We start from the raw sequence: 12,480 nt of genomic DNA, 5'->3' as shown, positions 1-12,480 counted from the left end.
TCCCTTCCTCTCTCTCTCTGCCTGCCTCTCTGTCTACTTGTGATCTCTCTCTGTCAAATAAATAAATAAAATCTTTAAAAAACAAAACAAGGGCACCTGGGTGGCTCAGTGGGTTAAGCCGCTGCCTTCGGCTCAGGTCATGATCTCGGGGTCCTGGGATCGAGTCCCGCATCGGGCTCTCTGCTCAGCAGGGAGCCTGCTTCCTCCTCTCTCTCTCTCTCTGCCGGCCTCTCTGCCTACTTGTGATCTCTCTCTCTCTGTCAAATAAATAAATAAATAATCTTTAAACAAAACATACTTACCCTGATATGTCTCTTGAGGCAAGGGAAACAAAAGCAAAAATAAACTATTGGGACTACATCAAAATAAAAAGCTTTTATGCAGCAAAGAAAACAATCAACAAAACTAAAAGGCAGCCTACAGAAAGGGAGAAGATATTTGCAAATGACATACCTGATAAAGGATTAGTATCCAAAATATATAAAGAACTTAATAAAACTCAGCACTGGAAAAACAAATAATCCAGTAAAAAAAAATGGGTAGAAGACATGAGTAGACATACAGGTGGCCAATAGATAGCATGAAAAGCTGCTCATCATCAGTTACCATCAGGAAAATGCAAATCAAAACTATAGTGAGATATCACCTCACACCTGTCAGAGTGGCTAAAATCAACAACACAAGAAACAAAAGGTGTTGGCAAGGATGCAGAGAAAGGGGAGCACTCTTGTACTGTTGATGGGAATGCAAACTGATGCAGCCAATGGGGAAAACAGTATGGAGCTTCCTCAAAAATGTAAAAATAGAACTACCCTATAATCCATCAATCACACTAATAGGTATTTACCTAGAGAACACAAAATACTAATTCAAAGGTATACATGCATCCTGATGTTAAAGCAGCATTAGCTACAATAGCCAAGTTATGGAAACAACTGAGTGTCTTATCAATTAAAAGAGTGGATAAGGAAGATGTGGTGGGATGCATGGGTGGTTCAGTCGGTTAAGTGCCTGCCTTCGGCTCAGGTCACAATCCCAGGGTCCTGGGATTGAGTCCCACATCAGGTTCCTTGCTCAGTGGGGAGCCTGCTTCTCCCTCTGCCTGCTGCTTCCCATGCTTGTGAGCTCTTTCTCTCTCTCTGACAAATAAATAAATGAAATCTTAAAAAAAAAAGATGTGGTGTATATGTATAAAATGGAATATTAGCCATTAAAAAAAAAATGAAATCTTGCCATTTACAGCAACATGGATGGAGCTATTAAGTATTAAGCCAAGTGAAATTGAGTATTAAGCTAAGTGAAATAAGTCAGAAAAAGAGAAATATGATATGATTTCACTCATGTGGGATTTTCTTGTAAAGATTTTATTTACTTGAGAGAGAGAGCATGAGCAGGAGGGAGGAGTAGAAGGAAGAGGGAGAACTAGACTCCCTGTTGAGTCGGGAGACCAATCCAGGACCCAGTCCTAGGACTTTGGGATCATGACCTGAGTCAAAGGCAGACACCCAACCAGCTGAGCCACCCAGACACCATGCTCTTATGTGGAATTTAAGAAAACAAATGAGCAAAGAGAAAAAAAAGAGAGGCAAACAAAGAAATCAACTCTTGGGGCACGTGGCTGGCTCAGTTGGAAGAGCATGCAGCCCTTGATCTCAGAGTTGTGAGTTTGAACCCCGTATTGGGTGTAGAGATTACTTAAAAATAAAATCTTTTTTAAAAAAAAGGGGGGGGGAAGAAATGGACTCTTAACTCTAGAGAACAAAGCGATGGTTACCAGAGGGGAGGTAGGTTGGGGGGGATGGGTGAAATGGGTGATGGGAATTAAGGAGTGCACTTGTGATGAGCGCTGGGTAATGTATGAAGGTGTTGAATCTCTGTATCGTATAGCTGAAACTAATATCACACTGTTTGCTATCTGAAATTTAAACAACACAACAACAAATCATGCTTACACCCTTTTCCCATTCTATAACAAAAACTTTCACCCATTCCCCTCCAGCTGCCCTTTTCTCTTTTCCAGGGTTTTAACAGCTTGAAAGGTCATCTACCCTTGCTGTTTCTGCTTGATCACTACTAGTACCCTTTACCTTCTCAGTCCACTCCAGCTGGCCTCCATCCCCACCTGAGCTGCTCTTGGAAGGGCTTCCCTCATCCCCATTATGCTCAATGTGGTGGATACTTTCCATTCATTCATTTATTTGACTTCTTAGCACTTACCCCAATAGCCCATTCCTTCCCACTTGTCTTTCTTCTTACCTCTCTGGTCACTCCTTGGGATAAATTTGTCAGTTCATCCTCCAGATTGCATTACATGTTATTCTTTTGTAGATTTTATCCTTCTACATGGTTGGTTAGAGTAATTGTTTGACCTTAGCTATATTTTTCATACTTGTATTCTTAGCTAGTGCTGGGCATAGAGTAAATCCTCCATAAACACCTATCAAATGAATGAAAGAAGAGATGAGAGTGAATCAGAATATGTCTTGAAAATCACTTCATGCCTCAGAGATAAGTTAGATTGAACTATGTGAAATTACCAGTAGTAGGCTACTTTGACTCAAGAAAAGGTAAATTTTGTTGTAAAAGTTAATAGTTGTACTTATTTGGAGAAAGATGAGTTGTTTTGATCTCTTTGTGTAAAACTGTATTAAATTCAAGCTTAATGTTAAAAGTCATGCATATTATGATTAATTGCTTATAGATAAATTTTCTTTTAATGCATTTTCAGGTGACCAGAAGTAAGTACCATGTGATAGTTTATTCATTTTATAGTACTAAATGGTACCATCCTTGTGACAGGACAAAAGTAGGAGGACTTTGACTTACTAGATTTTATTTAAACTTTCAATGTAATTTGTGCTCTTTTTCCTCATTTTTCTCAATATTTATCTCTTTGATATCAGCCAGTGATAGATGATGTACAAAAGTTAATGATTTTTAGTAGCTTGTATTCTAAAACTTAGTTTGGCTAATTGTATAATTTATATGCAATACTTTTACTATTTAATTAATTTACAGAAAGAGAACTTACTCTGGAACTTGAAAGGATGAGGCTAGAACATGGAATAAAACGTCGAGACAAGTCACCCTCTCGTTTAGATACATTTCTGAAAGGTATAGAAGAAGAACGAGACTATTATAAGAAAGAGCTAGAAAAACTCCAACATATAATACAGCGAAGATCTTGCTCTATAAATTACTCTACACGGGAAAAAATTCCAATATTTAAAACACTAGAAAAGGTAATATCTCTTTTTAAGGATGATCGATAATCAAGAGTGTATCTTTATGAAAAAACTTTTCTGGCGTGATGATTATATTAAATATAACTTTATTCATATTTGTTTTTTAAAAGTTTTTCTTGGGGCCCCTGGATGGCTCATTCATTTAAACATCTGAGTCTTGATCTCAGTTCAGGTCTTGATTTCAGAGTCATGAGTTCAAGCCCTGTGGTGGGCTCTGTGCTGGATATGGAGCCGACTTAAAAGTGGAGGGGTGGTGTACCTGGGTGGCTCAGTCGGTTACCCATCGTCAGACTTGATTTCGAAAGGCTCACGTCATGATCTCAGGGTCATGAGATTAAACCAAGAGTCCGGCCCTCACTGAGCTTGGAGCCCGCTTAAGATTCTTTCTCTTTCTCTCTTTGCCCCTCCCCCTCGCTCACATATGCAGGCGTGTGCACTCACTCACAACCTCAAAAAAAAAAAGGTCTTTCTTAATTTTGATTTTTGTTTTTTTTAATGACCTATACTGTAGAGACATTGCACTTATTAGGAAAACTACTTAAGAACAGATAACACACTGATTTTTGGAAATTAAGGAAAGATGAGTAGCTCATTACGTGTGTAGGGTAAGTAGAGGGACATCTGGGCTTCCAGAAACTGGAACCACTAATTCATGCTCCTGGACATTTCCTTTCTTTCTATCCTTTACTCTTGGTATCAGCTGCCTTTTCTCTCTCAAAGCAGAGTGGCTTCATCCACATGGCAGACAACATGGCTTCTTGCTATGCCCAGCCTTGGACCAGTCAGAAAGGCGGGTCACACTGTGCAACCAGACATGATCCTTGTTAACCAAGCAACAGAAGCAGGTAGAGTGTGGAAGTGAGTGCAGGGCAGGTCCAGCACGTTTATAAGTTGATAGTCTAAAGATGTATAATAGGTAAAGGTAACCATATTTCATGAATGATTAAAATCATGTATCTATTTTAGGTCTTCATTATTTTCAGTGTTTTATGAATATCATTTAAACTCTTCATTCAGGTTTTTCTTGTTTCTTTTTTTTTTTTTCTTTTTCAAGCTTCAGAACAATAGGAGTCCTGGAGGCTTATGACTCTAACATTATCTACACACTAGATAAAATGAGGAGAAGTTGGAAGTAAAATTAAAACTCAAAACATTTAATTTCAGATGTTTAAAAATATCAAGTCACTGACATAGTCGTGAAGATAATAGGTTAAAAATAATTCAGACTTGGCTGATTTGACCAGTTTCATCATCTTTTTCCTGAAGATCCTGTGCCCATTGTCAAATGGTGTGGGGTTGTTTTCTGATTGGACTGTTTTTTAATGTCATTGGCTAATGGCTGAATTTGACTTACAGGTGTTAGTAAAAACACTACACCGTGTTATCTGTTATAAGTAGAATGAATTGGGGGGCAATGAGGTATAAGTTAATTTATGTGTTACTGAGTTGTTTTTAAGCCCCATATATACTTAGGACTCAGAAAAAATGAATCACTGAATTGATCACCTTCATTGCAGAGGAGAATCTTCCATAAAATGGTTGATTAGTTTAATCTTTTCTAAAGTTTAGAAAGGTGGTATGTTCAGAGCACTTTAGAGTTCCGATAAGTTGCAAGAATGGCAGGGAAGGTACGTATGTGAGTGGAATGGGTAGAATGTAAAATGGGTGGAGTTCTGGGCACTAGAGTGCACCTGCATCTAAACTTGGGTATTTCAGACATGTTTAGAAGCTACATAGCAAACAACAAAGTCTTCTAAAACTGGATTTGGTACACACTGAGTTTTCAAATCCTGCTTTATGGCAAACTTAGGCACAGTTTCTTAAGATTGCAGTAACTCAGAAAAAAAATTGGTATTTTTAATATCAATGATCTTTGTCAAAAATACACCCATTGATTTTCTACGGTCTGTGTAGGGTGAGCACTGCCTCCTTTCTCCTTGTGCTTGTATTCACTACGGTTCCAATTGTGAGTTTCAAGTATAGTGGAGTAGAAAGGACTTTGGAGTTGAAGACACAAACTGCCTTTATGCCTTGGACAAGTTACGTCACTTCATGAAACCCCTGTTTCCAAGGGTTACATGAGATAATAAGGGCCCAGCATCATACCTGGTTCCTAGTAAATATTTCATTCCTTTGTTGTTTGTTGGTTCAAAGCACATCACATCTAGGTAGAAAGTTACATTCAATTCAGTAGGTACTTACTGAGTGCCTGCTCTGAATGAGGCACTGGGTGTGACATAAAGAAGACATAGTTGCTGTACTAGTAGCCTTTAGTGTCATGCATGTGTGTGCATGAGCCTGTGTGTGTGTGTGTAACAATGGAATGGTAAAAGGGAATTATTAACAGTTACATATGAACACAAATATAAATATCTACATATTTATGTCTATGCAAGATATATTTAGAAAAGATCTAGAGTTCCTGCTTAAGAAGGCCAGTCAGTAATGTTGGAGAATTCATTCGTTTTAGGTACCATGCTAGGCACTGAAGGCATGGTCAGACAATATACCTAGCTTGTCTCTCATTGAACTCACATTTTAGTGGTAAAGATGTATATTAAACAACTAATTATGTTAATAACTTTATAAGCTCCCTTATAGTGTTAGTGGAAAAAAAGATAAAAGGTTTCAGAGCTCTAAGAATACAAAGAGGGAGATCTAAATTCGATTGAAGAGTCAGAAGACTAGGCTTTTAAGCTGAGACCTAGACAGTAATGAAAATAGACTGTCATTTTTTTGTCCCAACCTTATTTATAACCAGACCCCCGGCTCCCACCCCACCCCAGGTCCTCAGTTTAGCTCTGGGCGAGAAGCTGGATGAGCAGTGACACTTTTCTTTTTTTTTTTTTTTAGGATTTTATTTATTTATTTGACAGACAGAGATCACAATTAGGCAGAGAGGCAGGCAGACAGAGAGGAAGGGAAGCAGGCTCCCCGCTGAGCAGAGAGCCCGATGTGGGGCTTGATCCCAGGAACCTGAGATCATGACCTGAGCCAAAGGCAGAGGCTTTAACCCACTTGGCCACCCAGGCGCCCCAGCATTGACCTTTTTGCCAAGCCCAGAGCTCGGGAGCCCCTCACCACTTCTGGGTTTTTGCTCTCTCCTGCTGAATTTTGCCAGCCATGGCCCTATCTGTGACCCCAGGCAGTGGGACAGTACAGGGCTCAGCACTGCTTTGTTCCAGTGCTCAATAACCACATCTGCAGGACTGTCAAGTCTTTATTCACTGAATTCTTTTCTAAAATCTATGCAAACCACCTCCTTTTTGTAAGATATTTTTATGTAAATATAGTTAAGTTATAGATTTTCTTTTATAGTTAACTAAGCCTTAATTAAGTCCTCAAACTCTAATCTGCTTTTGTCCTATAAAATATCCTTTAAGGTGTCCAGATAACTGATCTCATGCATTATGCTTTGATTTTGCTTGTTTAACCAAGAAGATAACTTACTTCCAAGTGGCAAATTAGGGGTACCTCACAGATACCAATTCTATATTAGACAAGGTTATGTGCACAGTAGGTAGTGAATAACATATATCAGGATGCTTTCCAGTGTGCCAGATTATTTCTTCCTGGGGCTTCTGCATTTAGTACTTTAATATTAAGAAAACGTATACCCTCAGGGTTGTGAGATCAAGCCCTGCATCAAGCTCATGCTGGGTGTGGAACCTGCTTAAGATTCTCCTACTCCCCTGCTCTCTGGCTTGCTTGCTTTCTTAAGAAAAAAAAAAAAAAAAAAAAAGGATACCTTAGATCCCAAGTCTACATTTATCACCTTTATTTTCCACATAGTTTTGAAGATAGTGGGTTTTTTTAATTAGATTAAATAAGAGGCATCATCCTTAGAAACGTTGGAAGTATTTGCTTATTTGGTAAACATCCTTAGTGAATACTGCCTGGTATAAATACTTTTATTTATCTCATTGTAAAAATAGACTTCACATAGGTTGGGGCTGGGATGGTTGTGGGAGGTTGGTGTGGCTGGGAAGTTGAAATTCAGTCAGAAAACACTGAAGACTGTGTTAGGCTATAATAGTTATTATAGTTATTATACCCAATGCATTACCCAATGCAGCTCACCCTACATTGGGTGAGGAGGCACACGATATAGTTCTAGTCCCTTCCCTGGAGAGGGTTGTAAACTAGTGGTTCCCAAAAATTAGTATGCATGAGAATCACCTGGAGGACTTGATAAACCATGGTTACTGGCCCTAGGCCCATAGTTTCCTATTTAGTATGTCTGGCGTGGGCCCACCAACTTGCATGTGTAACAAGTTCCTACATGCTGCTGATGCTTCTGCTCTGGGGATTACACTTCAGTTACTAGCATTATAAACAACTCCAGGGAAATGACAGTTGGAAGCGTCTGACAGGATCTGATCAAGTGGTATCATTGGCAGTGGGGGGAGCAGGGTGGAGAGTCCCTTCTTGGGCATTTGAAGACCAGATATTTGCCCCAATCCTGCCTGCACTCTATTCTGCTGCTCCCATTATGGATAAAGAATTGTGTTTTGTATGTCTGTTAACATTATTCAGTCACTGTCATTACCAACATCCTGAAACAACCATATGGTGATAATTATAACAAATGATAACTTGTTTTTAAATTATGTTTCAGGGTGATTACAACTCAGAAATTCATCTGATCACAAGAGAAAGAGATGAACTGCAGCGTATGCTGGAAAGATTTGAAAAACATATGGAGGATATACAGTCCAATGTTAAATTATTGACAGCAGAAAGAGATAAACTAAGTGTCTTATATAATGAAGTAAGAAATTAATTAAGGCAACAGATTATATAGAATAAGTAACTAAAGGGAACCAGTATAAATCTTGTAAATTACTGTTATATATGGACCTTTTTATATTCCTTCATAATTAGAACTAAGTACAGTAGTAGTTTCTATTGTCCTGTTCCCAAAGCAGAGACTTTTATTATTTTTTCTGTATTTATTCTTCCTCTCTTCTAGTCTATCTGTGTGTTAAATCTGTTAGAGATAATCTTCTACTTCTAAAGCTACCTGGAATAGGTCCTAGCCTGACTCTGAGCTAAGTTTATCCTTTAGATTCAGACATGTTAGGAATCTATCAAACAGTGGGTAGCAACCATAATTTGGATATATTGGATATTAAGGACTTAGCCTGTAGTTTTAAAAAACTTAGGGAAAAGAGAATTGATACAGCTTGGTGCAGTTACAAAGCCTCAGTTGTCAGAGAGCAAGGTGCATATGAGCAGAGCAAAGTGTCTAAATTTCTTCCATACCAATTTCCCATGAAGTTCTAGCGCTACTTTGAGGGAGGGAGAAGACCATGTAAGTTAAAAGGTCAAGTTGAAAAAGCTGTTTTTACTTTTGGAGACTTTTTGGAATCTGCATTTGCAAATTGATTCATTTCTGGGCTTTCCCCCTATTGGCTTGGGTTTCAGCTTCTTGGGTCTGGTCAGTCATTAATTGTCCATCTGCTGTCTGGCTTCCAAAATTTTGTAGCTGGCATTTCCCCACAGTATCTTTGTCTTTTGGGATTTTGTTGTTGTTGTTATTTTAATCATTTTATTCATTTTGTTGAGATTTGAGAAGAGAACAAAGGTAGCATGTGTTTAGTTTGCCGTTTTTTCACCTTTGGAGCATATCCAAAGTGTTTTTTATTTATATATTTTAATTCGTTAAGGCTCAGGAACAGTTACATGCACTAAGACAAGAGTCCACCCAAACCACAATATCCCATAATATCGTAAGTCTTATGGAAAAAGAAAAAGAAGTTGCATTATCTGATTTAAGAAGGATTATGTCAGAAAAAGAAGCTTTAAAAGAAAAGTTAAAAGTAAGTAATAAGATCAACTTATTTTTGAAAGGTCGTTTATAGGGGAAAGGGAGGTCTTTATATTTTCCTGTGAAGTGACTGTTTAGAATGTACAGCTAGATCAAGGGGTGGGCTAACATGACACATGAACCAAACCCAGACCATTGTTTTTGCATGACCATGTGCTAAAAATGGTTTTTGCATTTTTAAGTCATTGAAAAAATATGGAAAGAAGAATATTTCATGACACACGAAAACTATGAAATTCAAATTACATCGTTGGTCGTTACTGGAATACCATGCTCGGTTGTGTACCGTAGTTATCTGTGGCTTATCCTGCTGCAGTGGCAGAATTGAGTATTTGCAGCAGGAACTGGCCGACAAACCCTAAACTACTTATTATCTGGTTCTTTAGAGAAAATTACTGACCTCTGGTCTGACAATAGGAAATTTCCTTCCTCGTGTGGAGGAACATTATCTTTTTTTTTTTTTTTTAATGTAAAACAACTTGACTAAGTTGTTCACATACCATTCAATTCACCCACTTGAAGTGTACAGTTCAGTGGTTTTTAATATATTCATGGACTTGTTCACCTTGTCACCACAGTCAGTTTTAGAGATTTTTATGACCTCGAAAAGAAACCCTGAAAACCTGTTAGCAGTGGTTCTCCATTTTACCTTGGCCTCCTCTGGCCTAGGCAACCACAAAGCTACTTTCTGTCTCTACAGATTTGCCTACTCCGAACATTTCATATAATTGAATCGCTTAGTATGAGGTTTTTTACCTCTGGCTTCTCTCACTTTGCATAATGTTTTCAAGTTCATCCATGTAGTATGTATCAATACTTTATTCCTTTTTATTGTAGAATAACATCCACTGTATGGATAGACAGGAAATTTTCATTTTCATTTATGTGGTTTTTACTATTATGAAAAATGATGCTGTGAACATTCATGTATAACTTTTTGTTGATGTAGGTTTTCATTTATCTTGGGTATATACCTAGGTTCATAAGATAACCAAAGCATTTGAACAACTGCCAGGCTGTTTTCTAAATCACCTGTACCATTTATATTCTCACCAGCAGTGTATAAGTGTTCTAATTTCTCCACATCCTCACCAACGCTTACTATCTGTCTTCTTTATTACCATCATGCTGGTGGGTATGAAGTAGTACCCACTGTGGCCTTGATTTGCATTTCCTTGATGGCTAATGGCATCAGGCATCTTTTCATGTGCTTATTTGGCCATTTGTATGTCTTTGGAGAAATGTCTATTCACATCCTTTGCCCATGTTTACATTGGGTTATTGCCTCATTGTTACTGAGCTGTAAGAATGTTTTATATATTCCTGATACAAGCTCCTTATCAGATACATGATTTACAAATACTTTCCCCCATTCTGTGAGTTGCCCTTTTCATTTCCTTAATGGTATCCTTTAAAGCACAAGAGTTTTTAATTTCGATAAAGTCCAATTTATGTATTTTTTTTTCTTTTGCTGCTTGTGCTTTTGGTGACCTATTTAGGGGCAGTATCTTATATTTTCTTTTATCGTCTCCAAAAAAAAGTGTTAATGCACATAAAGCGCTTAATAGTACTTGGAACATTATAAGAGCTCAGCATTAGCTATTATTGTTACTATTATGGATTCCGTAGTTTACTTCCAAAGAGTATTATTGAATTAATGCATAGAAATTAGGAGCTCAAGTTAGGAATAAGAACATGTAAGCATTATAAGGGTAGTCTTTATGTCTTACATTTTCAGTTAAAATTTTACCCCAACAGAATATTTTTAATTGGGATCTTTTGGAAAACTGCCGGCCAGAATGTACTTTCTCCTAAAAATAAGTGTTAAAATTACCAAATGGAAAATTTCTGTGCAATATGGCAGCTTTTAGCACAAGCCGCTGATTTATTCCTTTCCATATTTGTTAAAAAGACCAAGGAATGTAGAAACGGGATTTTAAAAAGCAGTAGTAGTGAAAGCTCAGAAAAAGTGATATTCATATTACCAGAATCTTTCTAGAATGTAGAAGGCAAGATTTATGAGTTTACAGTAGGTCTTTTACTTAAAAACTAAATTAATTCTCTCAATTCTTTTTTTTTTTAAAGGTTTTATTTATTTGATAGAGAGAAATCACAAGTAGATGGAGAGGCAGGCAGAGAGAGAGAGAGAGGGAAGCAGGCTCCCTGCTGAGCAGAGAGCCCGATGTGGGACTCGATCCCAGGACCCTGAGATCATGACCTGAGCCGAAGGCAGCGGCTTAACCCACTGAGCCACCCAGGCGCCCCAATTCTCTCAATTCTTAAGTAATGTCCTGTTATTCGGCTATCTACCCAGTTGTCAAACCAGCCATCCTCACTGACTCCACTCTCCTGTAAAGCTTTTTTCTCTCAACTAATCAGCAAGTCCCATGTGTGCTACCTCTTAAATAATATTTAACACTTATTAAGCTCTTTTCATGCAGGAGGCTCTGTTCTAAGTGCTTTTTACATGGCTACTTCAGTAAATCTTCACAATTGCCTTTTCAAATAGCTAATGCTTACAGATGTGGTCTCTAAGTTACAGAGTTTAGTAATCTACCCGAGATCACCTAACTGTGAAGTCAGTTGGAGTCTGGCTTCTGAGCTCACAGTAGTTTTCTTTAGAATCTGTGTACTTCTTTCCGTTCCCCTGCTGCCATCCCATTCTGGCCATTATTCTCTCCCAACTGCCTTCGTATATCAGCAGCCTCTTAAATATGTATTTTACCCTGAAGACAGAGTCATCTTTCAGAGATATAAATCTGATCAGATTTAAAATCTGAACTGGAGATAAATGGGTGGCTCTGTCGGTTAAGCTTCTGCCTTTGGCTCAGGTCATGATCCCAGAGTCTTGGGATCGAGTCCCACATAGGCTCCCTGCTCAGTGAGGAGGCTGCTTCTCCCTCTGCCTGCCGTTCCCCCTGCTTGTGCATGAGCGTGCGTGCTCTCGCTCTCTCTCCCTCTCTCTGACAAATAAATAAATCTTTTTAAAAATAAAATCTATGAATTGTTTTCAAAGACTTCAGTGATTGGCTTTTGCCTACTTCAGGGTCTAGCTTCTTTTCCCCAATCTCATCTCCCCCATTTCCCACATCTCATTTTCTCAACTCCAAGCTTAATGGACTTTTTCTTGCCCCAATTTTCTGCATAGGCTATTGAAAAGTCTTTCACCCCTTACAGTACTTTTACCTGGCTAATTCCTATTCATCCTTTCGAGTCAGGTTAGACATCGTTTCCTCACACAGGAAATGAACCCAAGACTCTAGATTCCCTTCCAGTATATTGCCATAAAGTTCATTTTCCTAGCAGAATATTCATGGTATATATTATAGTATAGTATTGTTTAAGGTTTGTCTTTTCTACTAGGCTTTAATTCCTGATGTCAGAGACTTTATTCATTTTACTCAC

At 38.2% G+C, this 12,480-nt stretch overlaps 1 protein-coding gene across 4 annotated transcripts in view; it reads left to right on the top strand.

The window, feature by feature from the left end:
* Positions 1-12,480, top strand: part of CEP135 (centrosomal protein 135) — a 79,861-nt gene that overhangs the window by 28,665 nt on the left and 38,716 nt on the right. For all 4 annotated transcript variants that reach the window (XM_044268193.1, XM_044268191.1, XM_044268189.1 and 1 more), the window contains exons 11-13: positions 3,019-3,242; positions 7,864-8,016; positions 8,915-9,067. In XM_044268193.1, the coding sequence (XP_044124128.1) occupies positions 3,019-3,242; positions 7,864-8,016; positions 8,915-9,067 (530 nt within the window). The remainder of the gene's footprint in view (positions 1-3,018; positions 3,243-7,863; positions 8,017-8,914; positions 9,068-12,480) is intronic.

Source organism: Neovison vison, chromosome 11 (genome assembly GCF_020171115.1).
Source record: "Neovison vison isolate M4711 chromosome 11, ASM_NN_V1, whole genome shotgun sequence".
Lineage (NCBI taxonomy): Eukaryota > Metazoa > Chordata > Mammalia > Carnivora > Mustelidae > Neogale > Neogale vison.
The sequence above is the reverse complement of the archived record's forward strand: the minus strand, read 5'-3'. Positions and strand labels throughout refer to the sequence as shown.